Source organism: Phyllopteryx taeniolatus, chromosome 14 (genome assembly GCF_024500385.1).
Source record: "Phyllopteryx taeniolatus isolate TA_2022b chromosome 14, UOR_Ptae_1.2, whole genome shotgun sequence".
In the NCBI taxonomy this organism is placed as follows: Eukaryota; Metazoa; Chordata; class Actinopteri; order Syngnathiformes; family Syngnathidae; genus Phyllopteryx; species Phyllopteryx taeniolatus.
In genome coordinates, this window is record NC_084515.1 from 23,995,770 (window position 1) to 24,012,623 (window position 16,854).

The 16,854-nt window shown below is 40.4% G+C and overlaps 1 protein-coding gene across 2 annotated transcripts; it reads left to right on the forward strand.

Annotated features, from left to right (window-relative positions):
- Positions 1 to 464: 464 nt before the first annotated feature.
- Positions 465 to 15,559, forward strand: gorasp1a (golgi reassembly stacking protein 1a). 2 transcript variants are annotated; one of them, XM_061796907.1, is made up of 9 exons: positions 465 to 677; positions 2,518 to 2,598; positions 2,680 to 2,883; positions 2,975 to 3,061; positions 4,981 to 5,111; positions 8,829 to 8,970; positions 9,097 to 9,196; positions 9,285 to 9,428; positions 11,689 to 15,559. In XM_061796907.1, the coding sequence occupies exons 3-9, from the start codon at positions 2,722 to 2,724 to the stop codon at positions 12,102 to 12,104; spliced, it is 1,182 nt and encodes a 393-aa protein (XP_061652891.1). In that variant the 5' UTR covers positions 465 to 677; positions 2,518 to 2,598; positions 2,680 to 2,721; the 3' UTR covers positions 12,105 to 15,559. The 2 variants fall into 2 exon arrangements, with proteins under 2 accessions (XP_061652891.1, XP_061652890.1); XM_061796906.1 differs by lacking the exon at positions 465 to 677 and adding an exon at positions 1,733 to 1,900.
- Positions 15,560 to 16,854: the final 1,295 nt, after the last annotated feature.

Sequence of the window (16,854 nt, forward strand, 5' to 3'; positions counted from 1 at the left end):
GCTGGCTTTTGAACTTTGCATCCATAACAGTCCGGATGGTTCTTTTCCTCTTTGGCCCACAATATCCAAAAACAATTTGAAATGTGGACTCGTCGGACCACAGAACACTTTTCCACTTTGCATCGGTCCATCTTGGATGAGCTCGGGTCCAGAGTAGCCGGCGGCCTTTCTGGGTGTTGTGGATAAATGGCTTATGCTTTGCATAATAGAGTTTCAAGTTGCACTTACGGATGTAGCGCTGGACTGTATTTACTAACATTGGTTTCTGAAGTGTTCCTGAGCCCATGTGGTGATATCCTTTACACATTGATGTCGGTTTTTGATGCAGTGCCGCCTGAGGGATCGAAGGTCACGGGCATTCAATGTTGGTTTACGGCCTTGTCGCTTTCATGCGGTGATTTCTCCAGATTCTCTGAACCTTTTGATGATATTATGGACCGTAGATGATGAAATCCTTAAATTCTTTGCAATTGTACATTGAGGAGCATTGTTCAATGACGGAGCAATTCAGGGAAGCTCCTTTTCTACCCAATCATGGCACCCACCTGTTCCCAATTAGCCTGTTCACCTGTGGGATGTTCCAAACACGTGTTCGATGAGCATTCCTCAACTTTCCCAGTCTTTTTCGCCACCTGTCCCAGCTTTTTGGGAACGTGTTGCAGCCGTAAAATTCTAAGGTAATGATTATTTGCTAAAAACAATCAAGTTTATCAGTTTGAACATTAAATATCTTGCCTTTGTCGTGTATTCAATTAAATATAGGTTGAACATGATTTGCAAATCATTGTATTATATTTTTATTTATGATTAACACAACGTCCCAACGTCATTGGAATTGGGGTTGTACATGTCCTATTCTTCCTTGATGTCTTAGCAGAGATGGATTTATCTATGTTGGTAAGCATGGTTAAGGGAAAACCTTAACAGACCCAATTAAAACAAGTGTGAGAAGACCGGGAAGAAAGATGAGGCACAGCGGTCCAAATATTCACTGATGGCTCAAAATACCATTCCCCAAAAGTGCAAGAATATATTTTGGGATGTAGGCTATATATCAGGGAATAAGGCTACCCAATGATTGATTGATTGATTGATTGATTGAGATCTTGGGGGGCTTATAAGTCAGAACATGAACCAAGGAGCATTAACAATGATGAGGCAACAGATTCGGAGAAGCAAGAAATTCCCCACCCATGACCTTATTTAGGAGAATTATTTGATATTGTTGACTACAAGAATGATTCGTGCTCTTTTACCAGCTGTTGTTTTGATGACATAAACTCCTGAGCCAATTTTTGCGGTACAGTAAAAGATAGAAAGTATTTTGATGTTTTTTTATTTTTTTTATTTCATTGTCCCAATTGTCTAAACTGGTAATTGAATAAATATGAATTTTTTCCTTTTTACTGTTGTAGACTGCTTAATCACATTTTAGTCTCTCCTTTTTAAAATTAAAAAAATATATTTATATTATTATTATTATTATTTTCTTACGTACCTTTTTGATTGGACTACCGCGTGTTCCTTACAAATTCGGATTACGCTGCGCGGTCGTAAACCGAGGACGCCCTGCAAAATGAACCTGCGGTGAGAGGTTCGGACTGAGGAGGGCAGCAAGTCGCCACAAATGAAACGAAACAAATAATAGTGTTCGATGGCAGCGTTGCTCGATTGTTTTTGTCTGCAGACAATATGGCCACGGACGGTCCGATGTGATCATTTGACGTGTTTGCTCGATTGTTTTTGTCTGCAGACAATATGGCCACGGACGGTCAGATGTGATTATTCGACGTGTCTTCTTTTCTATTTCTATTTATGTTTCAACGTCCCTTATGAGATGGGTTTGACGCAGAGTTCGGATATATCCGATGGAGGAACGTATGGATATCACGTCCACGGTGTAAGATTGGATTGACTCACTTATTCTGGGGTTTGGCAAGAGAACAGCATCTTATCTATGCTAACAGCTAACTAAGTCGTCGTACCGGTCGAACATGTCGAGGCGGCGCTGCAGATTTCTCGCATTTCTTTTCAGTTCTGCATTCGTTCGTGTTAAATGATACTCGTGTCAGCGTGTATTTCTGTAGGACTCGAGAATGTTGTCGCGGCGTTTCTGTGTTGAAGCAGCTGAAGTCGAGCGTCCATTTTTAGTTGTGACACCAACTTCGGAAATATAACATTGCTCGGTTTTTTTCCACTCACACACTGTCGGAGATCAAGTCACTTAAAATCACTTTTATTGTTGTGGTCGAAGTTTACAGTGGTGCTTAAATCATTTTTGTTATTTACTGTATTTATATAATAGGGCAGTGTGGATGAAGAATAGTCATAGTAATAGTAATTACAAAAATCTACACCATTGCGTCTTGCAATTATATTAATAAACATTGTTTATTAAGTACCTATGTCACCAATGGTGAGTGTGCATTAATATCTTTGAAAAGTCAGTATTTGTAGGGAAGTTCCTGTAGTGTATTGGGTTTTCATTATTGTTCAAATGAACCTGGGTCTTGGCAGGTGCAGCCAAATTCTCCTGCGGAAAAATGTGGCCTGCAACCGTTTTTTGACTTCATTTTGTCTGTGGACCACAAAAGACTTGTAAGTAAATACACGCATTGGTGTACAAAACAAAATATAACACACTTGAACACAATGGGAATTATCATTGATATGTATCAGAATGTCGAAAACAACCAGCTGAAGGAGGTCCTGAAAGCCAACATGGAAAAAGCGGTGAGCGTGGAGGTGTACAGCACCAAGAACATGATGATTCGTGAGCTGGAGGTGACACCCAGCAATATGTGGGGAGGACAAGGCCTGCTGGGGGCCAGTGTTCGCTTCTGCAGCTTCCAGGGAGCCAATGAGAATGTTTGGCATGTCCTGGTGAGGAGGAGAACATATTTGACAGTGGTTATAATTTAAAAACTCTACGTCTTGTCTCTCCTTTAATGAAGATCATATTTCTTCTCCCCAGGACGTGGAAGCCAGTTCACCTGCTGCACTGGCAGGCCTCCGTCCTCACACTGATTACATTGTTGGAGCAGATCAGGTGTTGCAAGATGTAAGTGGAAATAAAACTATATGAAAACGTCATATACGATTATCATGACCAAAATGATCTTTATCAGTTTCATAATGATACATACAGTAAACACCCGCATATTTGGAGTTCGACATTTGTGAAGTCAAATTTTTTGGAGGAACCTATCCTCTGTCATTTGCTGAAAAACTCAACAATATGCTGTTACTGTGTTCAGGCTAAAGCAATAAAAATATCACTTTGGTGACATCTTGGTACCAAGGATCTACAACCTCAATTCTAATGAAGTTGGGACGTTGTGATAAGTGTAAATAAAAACGGAATACAATGATTTGCAAATCATGTTCAACCTATATGTAATTGAATACAGTACAATGACAAGATATTTAGTGTTCAAACTGATAAACTTGATTGTTTTTAGCAAATAATCATTAACTTAGCATTTTATGGCTGTAACACGTTCCAAAAAAACTGGTACAGGAGGCAAAAAAGACTGAGAAAGTTGAGGAATGCTCATCAAACAAATGTTTGGAACATCCACAGGTGAACAGGCTAATTGGGAACAGGTGGGTGCCATGATCGGGTATAAAAGGAGCTTCCCTGAATTGCTCAGTCATTCACAAGCAAAGATGTGGCGAGGTTCACCTCTTTGTGAACAAGTGCATGAGAAAATAGTCGAACAGTTTAAGGACAATGTTTCTCAGCATACAATTGCAAGGAATTTAGGGATTTCATCATCTGGGGTCCATATCATCAAAAGGTTCAGAGAATCTGGAGAAATCACTGCCTGTAAGCGGCAAGGCCGAAAACCAACATTGAATGCCCGTGACCTTCGATTCCTCAGGCGGCACTGCATCAAAAATCAACATCAATGTGTATAGTATATCACCACATGGGCTCAGGAACACTTCAGAAAATCAATGTCAGTAAATACAGTTTGGCGCTACATCCGTAAGTGCAACTTGAAACTCTACTATGCAAAGCAAAAGCCATTTATCAACAACACCCAGAAACGCCGCCGAAAAGAACCACCTGTTATGGACGCAAGGTTCAAAGGCCAGCATATGTGATGGTATGGGGCTGTGTTAGTGCCAATGGCATGGGTAACTTACACATCTGTGAAAGCACCATTAATGCTGAAAGGTACATACAGGTTTTGGAGAGACATATGCTGCCATCCAAGCAACGTCTTTTTCACGGACGCCCCTGCTTATTTCAGCAAGACAATGCCAATCCACATTCTGCACGTGTTACAACAGCGTGGCTTCGTAGTAAAAGAGTGCGGCGACTAGACTGGCCTGCCTGCAGTCCAGACCTGTCTCCCATTGAAAATGTGTGGCACATTGTGAAGCGTCAAATACGAAAACGGAGACCCCGGACTCTTGAGCAGCTGAAGCTGTACATCAAGCAAGAATGGGAAAGAATTCCATCTACAAAGCTTCAACAATTGGTGTCCTCAGTTCCCAGACGTTTATTGAATGTTGTTAAAAGAAAAGGTGATGTAACACAGTGGTAAACATGACCCTGTCCCAGCTTTTTTGGAACGTGTTGCAGCCATAAAATTCCAAGTTAATGATTATTTGCGAAAAACAATCAAGTTTATCAGTTTGAACATTAAGTATCTTGTCTTTGTAGTGTATTCAATTAAATAGAAGTTGAACATGATTTGCAAATCATTGTTTTCTGTTTTTATTTGTTTAACACAACGGCCCAACTTCATTGAAACTGGGGTTGTATGCCCTATAGGGGCTTGTGCACACCAAAGCCATGAATGAAAATTCAGAACTGAACCAGTAATCTAAATTACATTTTATTACAATTTATCAGTATACCGTGTAACTGTTTTATCCCTAGTGAGAAGACACAATGCAAGACGACAGTCAATTGAGCATAGTTAGAATATTGAGATTAATTTGTTCATCAAACGTGCCGATTTCCAGTCAGAAGACTTCTTCTCGCTGATTGAGGCTCATGAGGGGAAGCAAGTGAAGTTGCTGGTGTACAACGCGCTCACGGACGACTGCAGAGAAGTGGTGGTCACCCCGAACGGAGCATGGGGAGGCGAGGGAAGGTATGGAACACACGTTCTAATCAATTATTTCATCAGTTAGAGGGCTATATGAACCCCTTAGTTCCTCTGTATCTTAAATCTTCATGCACAGAGACATTTGGGCGCACACACACAGACAGACTCCAAAATCCTGTCAACAGTCTTCCAAGAGGAGTGGAAGTTGTTAAGAACTACAAAGGCGAAAGGGGGCACCATTTCTGTGTTTTCTTCTGTCAGTTCTTAAGGTGCAGTGACACACTGTGCAAATATATGTCATATACCCACAAGAACCTTCTACTAGTAGTAAAACTCTACCGATGCTGGTTCTATTAGGTCAATTAGACGGTACTCACCAGGGGCCTCATGTACAAACAAAAACGTGGCGTCCGTTCTTTTTCACGGCAAAGTTCAGATGTATCAAGACTGACATGACCGTGGAAATGTGCGGCGCCTCGCGCCAACTGCATGGCTGGCGTACGCACGTTTCCGCAGCTTTTGGTGCGTTGGCGACACTTAGAGGTGATGCTGGGAAACTGTTCACATAAATGTGCACACCAGAGACACATGAGTAATTAGCACTGAAGAACAATTCATGCCCGGCAACATTTGATTTCAACAATGCAATTGAGGCAAAGACTGAGAATTAATTTTGTTAACCAGTGTATTTAATGAACCACTGATATTTGTGAGGACACCTATTAATTGATCAAGGCGGTCATTTATGCCGCCGATTGCCCTCACAATCGCTTCGTGACTCCAGCACATGCACTGAAAAAAAAAGTCCCTTGAATTTTCTTCATTTGAACATGTACATCGGTTGCACATGATTACGATGTTTAAATTGACATAATGTACCCCTCTTCTCCTAAAAAAAACAAAAAAAAAACATGATTTTTTTTTTTCTGCGTGCCCACTCCTGTGTATTAAAATAATAAATTGAGCAATCAAAAAGGAGTCAAAGTTTTTGATATCCTCTTTAATATGCTGATGTGCTTCTATTTGAATTCAAAAGATTTATTCCAAATACCACACATACATTTATGCATGAACCTTTATCTCACAGGGCTGAGTATAGGTTACTGCATGAACACATTTGTTCTGAGTTCTAAAAATACATGGTATTAACCTTGCCACATGTCCTCCCATCACTGCTGAGAGAGCAGCGTCACCCATGATCGCAGCGATTCTCTCCTCTTTCGCGTGTTGTTAACGCCGTAGGACAAGCGTGCCAAAGAGGATTTTCTTGTGCTCCACTTCATTGAGCAACTTCACATTCAGAAAAAAAATAGTTTTCTTCATTACCTTGCTCTTTCCTTTTTTTCTGATCATGCAGAGATCGGCATCTCAGGTGCACGGTTCATTTAAATATAATTTGCATATTCAAATGTGGGCGCGGACAGGGAGGAGTCGGCTAGGAAATGCGCTTGGATTCATGAGTACGCAGTTTCATACATCTGCATATTTTTGTGCGTACGACATTTTCTGGATTTGAGTGTATGCCATGTATGCTTTTTAACTTTGCACAAATCATATGTCTGTGTTATAAACAGGGTATAGATAGATGGCTAGATAGCGAGAGATATTTGCTAGCTTAGTAACAAAGTTGTTAAAACCTTTGTACATGATTCTGTGTAATAATGAGTGAAATGAAAACAAGAAATTGAACAGGCAGTCTTTGCAGTTCGCAGTACACTAATACTATATACTAATACTTAGCTTAAATAATATTTACAATGAAAAGTGAGATCTTTAAACTTCATCTGAGTCCGAACTGTGAGCTGGTTTAACGCGCTGCACGGCTGACGTCGCGTAGTAAAAGTTACTTTTTTCTAACTTACTTACTTTTTAAATCAAGTAATCAGTAAAGTAACTAAGTTACTATTTCAAGGTAACGGTGGCAACACTGGTAGCAGCCGGGCCAGCATGAATATAGGTACGTGGTGGCTACTGGCCAGACATAACGGCGTAACGGCGTACTAGCCTGTCTGGTTGGGCATTGAGAACCGATTGGAACCGGGACTAACGTCTGATTCGGATGCCTCCCGGACGCCTCCCTGGTGAGGTGTTCCGGGCACGTCCCACTGGGAGGAGACCCCGGGGATGACCCAGGACACGCTGGAGAGACTACGTCTTTCGGCTGGTCTGGGATCGCCTCGAGATCCCACCGGGAAGAGCTGGATGAAGTGGCTGGGGAGAGGGAAGTCTGGGCATCCCTGCTAAAGCTACTGCCCCCGCGACCCGACCTCGGATAAGCGGTAGAAAATGGATGGATGGATGGATGGATGTTTTTAGCGTTTATTTTAGTCTTCAAACCAATGTAACCACCGATGAGAGAAAAATTGGGCGAAAACTTAATTGTAGCAACTTTACATCACAATGAATTGGGACAAAATGCGCATAAACATTGTCTCACAGTATCACAAACACTAACCTTGTGCCTCATCAGTGAGTAGGGAAAGGAATCAGCGTTTCATAGGATTTGGTTCCATCCATTAAAATAAAATAAATCACCGGCGCCGTGTGAAGTTACTTTTCGTGTCGGTGCATACCCTTCAAAATAAAAAGCTACAAGCTTAAAACAAGAAGTGAAGTTAAAACCTACACTTATAAACCATTTGACGTGATGAAACAGAATACAGGGGCAGCTATATCGTCAGTGAAGTCAACTGGGCGAGTGAAACAATAAAATAAAATAGAACAGTTATAATAACTATTTTAACAATGCTATATTTAACTTTTAGCTGAAACATTAATAAATGAATATTAAGTCAATTTGGTTACTTCCGCACACATTGCCTTTTAATTCATAGGTTTGATCTTGATACTGGTTATAAAGAACCTCGAGTCAAATGTTCATTTTAGTCTATGCTGCGGGCTGCTAGCAAAATGGATGTTCATAATTTGGACACCCTTTATTTAAACCATGCAAACTTTTGACCCAGCCCCCGAAAATAATCTGAATCGAGAATCGTTTGGAACCGGAATCGAACTAACCGGAATCGGAACCAGAATCCCTCAAATTCAAACGATGCCCAACCCTATGTGATGTGCATATGTGGTGCGCGTGTACACGGCGATGCTGTGTGTGTCCTATCTGTAAGAATCAATCAATTACGGTGAAACAGGCAGCCAATCATATTGCAGCGGGTCGCTTTGACCTCAAATGGAACTCTTTAACAATGACAGACGGCGTAACAGTGCTCGTGCTCTCTTTCTTTCTCTCTCTCTCTCTCTCTCTCTCTCTCTCTCTCTCTCTCTCTCTCTCTCTCTCTCTCTCTCTCTCAACGGAGGAGGAGATTGCAGTGGAGAAAAGGCAACTTTCAACCATTAAAACATACTCGCGAAAAGATGAAATTTTTAATTGCACAGGCTGAAAAAAGGGTTGCATATGCGACCAATAGGGTCGCATTCTCGAGCCCTGCTCATTACCCTCTACAAAGGTGTCTGTTTCTTAAATGTTTTTTTATCGTCATATATTTTCAAACCTTGTGCATGTGAATTTTTTTTCAGCTAGCAGAGTTGAAGTTCACATCAGGTGTAACATGCAGTAAATTAAATTGCGTAATTTGTTCATTTCAGTTCAGTCAATGTGGTTTTCACTTCTTACACCTTAATTGCATTATTTCTCCATGAAAGCAACAATTTTTCTGGAATTGTTCCAGTATCCTAATGCAACTTCTCCTTGATAAGCATTGGCTCATAACTGGTCTTGTTGCTTTTACTGATTCCCACTTTTAGTTTAGGTTGTGGCATTGGGTATGGCTACCTGCATAGAATCCCTGCACATTCTGACATATCGACACCAAAGACCCCCGTCCCCCCTGCCCCTGCCCCTGAGGAGAGCCCACCTGCAGAGATGCCTAACCACGGCTTCACAGAGGTACACAACCCATGGGAAAACTGATTGCATACATCCTCTCAAACACATGAAATAGTTGTTTGACTCATGCCCAATATTGGGTAATATTGACATGGTTATAACATAGAACATAATCGCGATTTGTAGGCACCCTTGATGGCACCTTCAAGCCAAAGTGAGGATGTGTTAGGGGTCACCCTCCATGATGCTTCTCTTAATCCACCCATGCAGAGTGTCATGGATCCTGGTGAGTTGAGTATTTAAAGACACACTTGTGTGAAACTTGTCTGACCCTGTGATGGATTTTCTACAAGGAATTGCTGTTTTCTGTCCAGGCTTGTCTGATTCTGAATTGGCTGTAATGAGCCCCGTTCCTGCTGAATTGTTCGACAAGCTGGATCTGTCAGTGTCGTCCGTCGACATGAACAACACCTCCCTCTCGATGAACGATGAGAAAGAGAACGAGATCTCCGGTGTTGGTAAGTCAGGCTTGCAGCATACTCTCATTTTTGGGGTCGTTTACACAGTTTTGAAATTGAAAAGGGTTGCTTTGTCCATTTGCATCCATTTAAAGGCTGAGCCTGAAAACTAATGTCCGACCGATATGGATTTTTTTTTTAAGGCAAATGCTGAGTCCGATATTTGGCGGAATAAAATTCCGATAACCGATTAATCAGTCAGTCAATTTAAAAAAAAAAATAAATGTGAATTTTGTCCGAATTCATTGATCTTTTGTTTTCTGTCATCAGCTCTTACGTTGGTTTGAAGACTAAAATAAAGCCTCCTTTGCACATTAATTCATTGATCTTCCGCTCCGCGTATCCTCTCCTTTGCACAATATCATCTTTTTCCAAGTGTTATACTGAGGCGACTGGTCATTAATTTTAACAAAGTTAAGGCACGCTTTTGTTTGCTGCCGCCGTTGGGGACAAACACATCTTCGTGCGCGTTCTTCTTCATTGGTTTTCACCACTTCTTTGGGGTCGGCGGACTAGGCATCGAAACTGGGAGTCGAAACTTTTCAATTTGAAGGATTCCGGGAGAATCAGAACGTTAGTCCCGGTTCCAAACGGTTCTCGATTCTCGATGCCCAAGCCTACTGAGTATCTACCCCTCGGCACGACAATCATACAATAATTCGATCAACTCTTCCTCTTCCTAGTTCGCCATTTTTGTTCTGAAAGATCATGTGATACCACCTGGCATTTTTATCGGCTGTAAACATCTGCGCTGGTGATTCGATGTGGTCTCGCAGCCAGTCTAATTGCAGTCGGCCAAAACCCAACAAAAACTAGTTGCAGAACCACACACACTGCCGGACATGACTGAATAGCCATGTTGTTTGTAGTTCAATTTAAAATAATACAGTAGCCATGTGGTGCCACAAAACGTTGTTTCCCGCTAAGAACACCAGGGGTTGCAGTTTTTCCGTTGCAGTACAGTATATGCGAGGGTCAATCGCCTGGTGTGCGGGTCGCCAAATGTAATTTTTTTCACAAGTGTCCAGTTCAGTCACATTTGGCTGTGTCGCTCTGTGTGGGAGCATGTGTCTAAAACGTTTTCAGTGTCAACACGTGCCGTTGCGTTATACAGTGTAGAAAACCACACATACATTCTGACACGAAAATTAGTTGAACACATTAAATAAACATTAAAAAGCAATTTCCTAAACTTCTTAGGCTGGGATTGATTGTTCAATGTGACCCAAGTTTACAAAAAGACAATAAATTACCACAACATTGATGTATACACATACAGTAGGCCTACACATCAACTAGTGATAGAGAATACTACCATCACAATTGTATTAAAACAGGCATGGATTAAAAAGCCATTTAACAATTTACTTTTATGGTGATGAACATAACAAATAATAAACTGTTGGAAGGTGTTTACAACTATACATTTCCAGTAGAGTAGGGCATCGAGAATTGAGAACCGATTGGAACCAGGAGTAACGTTCCGGTTCTCCCGGAATCGTTCAAATAAAAAAAAAATTCCGTTCCCCGTTTCGATGCCTACACCCCCAAGAAGAAGTGGCGAAAACAAATGAACCGGCGAAAACCAATGAAGAAGAGCGCTCACGAAGACGCGCTTGTGCCCAGCAGCGGCGGCGAACAAAAGTGTGTATTAACTTGGTTCAAATGAATGACGAGTCGCCTCAGTGCAACACTTGGAATAAGATTGTATTGTGCAAAGGAGGCTTGCACGATGTGTAGCGTCTGACGTGCTCCAAGCCTCAGCCTACACTACGCGAAGCTTCATTAAAAAATAAATAAATAAATAAATCACCGGTGCTGTTTGAAGTTACTTTTCGTGCCAGAATGCTAAGTTCTGGTGCGTACCCTTCAAAATAAAAGGCTACTAGCTTAAAAACGGGAGTCAAGTGAAAACTTGCACATGTAAACCATTTGACGTGATGAAACCGCACCCAATAACTATTTTAACAATGTTATTTTTAACTTTTAGCAAAAACAATTAATGAATATTAAGTCAATTCGGTTAGTTCCACACACACGCCTTTTAGCTCATAGGTTTGATATTGATACTGGTTATAAAGAACCCCGAGTCAAATGTTCATAATTTGGACACCCTTTATCTAAACCATGCAACCTTTTTTGACCCAGCCCCCTAAAAGAATCTGAATCGAGAATCGTTTGTAATCGGAACCGGAATCGCTCAAATTCATACGATGCCCAACCCTAATTTCCAGTAACCATTTGATTTCCTGTTCTGCAGAGGAGCTGGATGGAAGTGAACTGCATTCTTTAAAACAGATTAACTCTCAAGAGCGGACCCCCCTGGCCTCCGTGGATCTCACTTCTGCTATCATGAGTAGTCAATCTGATTCTGGCGTGTCAGCGGAAGAGCCATCTTACTTCAACTCTTCTCACATGCCAGACTCCCTCTGCGAGTCAAGTCATAGCCACAGTCCACCACCAGGTGCACCGTCTGGAGACCCGTCTATAGACCCACTGGAGCCGTACAATGAAGAACCTCCTTGTCCACCTGCTACTGATGTTCTCCCAGGTGAGTCCCAAGTGGATAATTCGCCCACTGAGGAAAGTGAAGATCAGTACAAAGATGAGACTCGTGTGCATCACTGTGAGCATGGGGACACTGAGGATCAACCACAAGAGCCAAAGTCTGAATGAGACTGCATCAGGCCAAGTGGAGAAACCTCAAAAGAAGAAAAAAAAACAAGATGTTGACAATCCCTTCTTTTTTTGTTTTTTTGTTTTAAAGACAAGCATTGTATGTGTATGTACAGTGCTCAACATCGAGTACACCCCAACAGATCTGTTACAAAAGTAATTAATATTTTCGATGGGACAAAAAAAGGTACTCTCACAAATGTAGTCCTTTGGCACACAAAAATCTAGCAAAGACTTAACTTTTTTTTAAGAAAATCTGATTCACAAGAATTCAACGACAGGTTCATCCGATGAAAAATTCAAATTCTCGTATTTACCGAGAAATAGATGATATACTCATGTTGAGCACTACAGGTGCATCTCAAAAATTAGAATATTGTGAAAAAGTAAAAAAGAATATTAATATATAATATAAAAATATTGCCATTCATTTCAGAAAGTGAAACTTATTTTATATAATCATTACACACAGAGTGAACCAATAAGCTTTCTTGTAATTTTGATCATTATAGTTAGAAGATAATGAAAACTTAAAATTCAGTGTCTCAGAAAAATTGACTATCACATGACCAATCATAAAGCATATTTTACGCACAAATGTCAGGCTTCTGAAAAGTATGGTTATTTCTATACACTCAAAACTTGGTTGGGCCTCCTTTTGCATGAATTACTGCATCAATGCACCGTGGAACTGAGTGGGTGTAATGGAAGAGGCGGTGTAAACCCTGAACCGGTCGCCAGCCAATCGCAGGGCACATATAAACAACCAACCATTTGCACTCAAATTTACACGTATGGGCAATTTAAAGTTTTCAATTAACCTACAATGCTTGTTTTGGGGATGTGAGAAGAACCTGGAGTACGCAGGCTTGAAGTATTTGAATGTGTAATATATGTATATATTCACTTTCTGAAATGACTGACAAAATATATTGAACTACTTTTAAATTTTTCTTTATACGTACAAAGCTGAGGGAGAGGAAGCAACTCCCACAAAGGTACTGCAATCTTATGTAGTCCCCTCCAAAAGTATTGGAAAGCAAAGGTCAATTCCTTTTTTTTTTTTTTGTGGTACACTGAAGACATTTGGGTTTCAGATCAAAAGATGAACATGAGACAAAAGTTCAAAATTCCAGCTTTTATTTCATGGTATTTACATCTAGATGTGTACATCAACTAAGGACAGAGCACCTTTTGTTTGAAGCCACCCACTTTTCAAGTGAGCATAAGCATTGGAACAGACATTATTGAATGAACTTAAAGTGAATAACATTTAATATTTGGTGGCATAACCCTGACCTGCCATAACTGCGACCCGTTGACTTCACCAGACTGTTGCATTCTTCATTTGAAATGCTTTTCTATGCCTTTACTGCAGTCTCTTTCAGTTCATTTGTTTCTGGGGGTTTCTCCCTTCAGTTTCCTCTTCAGGAGGTAAAATGCATGCTCTATTGGGTTACGGTCCAGTAATTGACTTGGCCAGTCTCAGACCTTCCACTTTTTCCCCCTGATGAAGTCCTTTGTTGTGCTGGCAGTGTGTTTGGGGTCATTGTCTTGTTGCATGATGAAGCGTCTCCCGATTAGATGCATTTTTCTGTCAATTGCCTGACAAAATGGTTTTGTAAGCTTCAGAATAAATTCTGCTGCTACCATAGTGAGTTATATCCTCAATAAAGACTAGTGAGCCTGTTCCAGAAGCAGCCATGCAAGCCCAAGCCATGACATTAGCTCCTCCATGCTTCACAGCTGAGCTTGTGTGTTTTGGATCCTCATCAGATCCTTTCTTTCTCCATACTTTGGCCTTTCCATCACTTTGGTAGAGGATAATCTTGGTCTCATCAGTCCATAAAACTTTGTTCCAAAACCTTTGTGGCTCATCTCTGTATGTCTTTGCAATATCCAATCTGGCCTTCTGGGTCTTTTTGCTGATGAGTGGTTTGCATCTTGTGGTATGGCCTGTATATTTCTTTTGTCAAAGTCTTCTTCGAACAGTGGATTGTGATACCACTGACTGTTGTCGTTGTCTGTTTCTTCATAGCTCTCACAATGTTTCTGTGATCAACCTGTTGATACCCATGGCCGACCTGTTCAATGTCTGTTGCTCAGTACACCAGTAGTTTTTCAGGACATTCTAAATTGTTATATTGGCTATGCCCAATGTTTGTGCAATAGCTCTGATAGATTATCCCTCTTCTCAGCTTCAAAATGCTTTGCTTTTCTCCCATAGACAGCTCTCTGGTCTTCATGTTTGCTTAACAGCAAATGCAATTTTCAAAGTGACACCCAAAGCCAAAAACAAGCACTAGCTAATGTTTAAGCAATCAATCTAAAAGGCAACGCCTGAGCAAATAGAAACACCCATCAGTCACATGTTCCAATACTTTTGCTCACTTCATAAGTGGGTGGCTTCAAACAAAAGGTGCTCTGTCCTGAGTTGTTTAAAATATGTAGCTGTAAATACCATGTAATAAAAGCTGTAATTCTGGACTTTTGTCTTTATTTTTTGATTTGAAACCCAAATGTCTTCAGTATTCAACAAAAACAAAGGAATAGACCTTTCCGTTCCAATACCTTTGGATGGGACTGTATGCTGTTTTTATGTGACATCAACAAGTCACTGCTAATTTTGTTTTTACAGATGTCACTTAGTGGAAGTGAATACAGGTGGTGAAACTTGATTCTGACATCGTAAATGTAGTCGTGGACTTTAAAAAGAAGACAAATCATATATTAAGTACATCACAGCAGTAGAAAAAAAAATGGATGAAATGACAGGTTTACCTTTGGGATAGTTTAATTTATTAAGCTGTTAATGTAGTTCACTCATGGCTTTCTTTTGAGTAAAGCTTTGAAGAGATCAGTAGGTTTTTCGTTTTAGTTTATGAAGCTAGAGCTATTAACCCATTCAGCTCAACACAACCCTCTGCAGTTTTGTGATATATGCAATATTAGACAACTATTACTTGAAGAACAAGGCAATTGAATAGGTGACTTTTGTAGGTGTAATTACATAGTAATAGTGCTGTTGAGTAATGAATGAGTTTTGTTTTTGGGGAATGTCTTAATAGTTGCTCAAGTAAGAAAGTATTTTTGCAGATATTCTTTCAAAGTGAATACTTTTTTAACACTAATGTGCTGTCAAATGGAATATTTTATACAACTTATCAAAACTAAAACATGGTCCTTTGTTCTTTTTCAAACTCGGCTGCCGAACACTGATGTCAAAACACATCCTTGCATGATCCCCATAAACGTGTCATTGTTAAAGAATTCCTATTTATTTCTTTGGAAGCGTAAAATATACATATTTCACAAATTATTACAACAATGGATATTACTGTGTACCCATCCTGTTTTGGCCCACTAAAGCTCACTTGACGTGTTCACATCGGCCTTTGTGGCTAAATGCCATCAAATTTCCAATAAAAAGACCTGTTGAGCTTGGTAATACAGTGGACCCCCGCATACTTGCAGTTCGGTACCTGCGGATTCTTTTTCTCATCCCCTTTCTTTCTTTCTGGGGGGAGCCAAACGTGAAAACCCTTTCTGACAGTCAAGCCTTGCCTTTATTCCCCCCCATGTAATTATAATGGCCGTCAATTACCCACACATTTTCTGACCTGGTCCCTATCCCCGAGAATAGCGGCGGTCCACTGTAAGAAGAAAAAAGTTTGTTCTGGTAAGGACTAATCTTATACTGTTATATATTTTATTAAGCTCCTATTTAAATGAACTATACATTAGGAACAGCTCTCACTTTGACCCAGGTCAGGCCAAGCACAGTGATTTATATATTTATACATATATATATATATATACATACATACACACATACAACCCCAATTCCAATGAAGTTGGGACATTGTGTTAAACATAAATAAAAACAGAATACAATGATTTGCAAATCATGTTCAACTTATATTTAATTGAATACACTACAAAGACAAGCTATTCAATGTTCAAACTAATAAACTTTATTGTTTTGAGAAAATAATCATTAACTTAGAATTTTATGGCTGCAACAGGTTCCAAAAAAAAAAAAAAAAAAAGCTCGGACAGTGTCATGTTTACCACTGTTACATCACCTTTTCTTTTAACATTCAATAAACGTTTGGGAACTGAGGACACTAATTGTTGAAGCTTTGTAGGTGGAATTCTTTCCCATTCTTGCTTGATGTACAGCTTCAGCTGTCCAACAGTCCGGGTCTCTGTTTTCGTATTTTACGCTTCATAATGCACCACACATTTTCAATGGGAGACAGCAGTCCAGTCGAGTACCCACACACTTTTACTATGAAGCTACGCTGTTGTAACACGTGCAGAATGTGGTTTGCCATTGTCTTGCTGAAATAAGGAGGGGCGTCCATGAAAAAGACGTTGCTTGGATGGCAGCATATGTCTCTCCAAAACCTGTATGTACCTTTCAGCATTAATGGTGCCTTCACAGATGTGTAAGTTACCCATGCCATTGGCACTAACACAGCCCTATACCATCACAGATGCTGGCTTTTGAACTTTGCATCCATAACAGTCCGGATGGTTCTTTTCCTCTGGCCCAGAGGACAAGATGTCCACAATTTCCAAACAGAACACTTTTACACTTTGCATCAGTCCATGTTAGATGAGCTCGAGCCCAGAGAAGCCGGCTGCGTTTCTGGGTGTTGTTGATAAATGGCTTATGGTTCAGATAATAGAGTTTCAAGTTGCACTTACGGATGTAGTGCCAAACTGTATTTATTTTTCTGAAGTG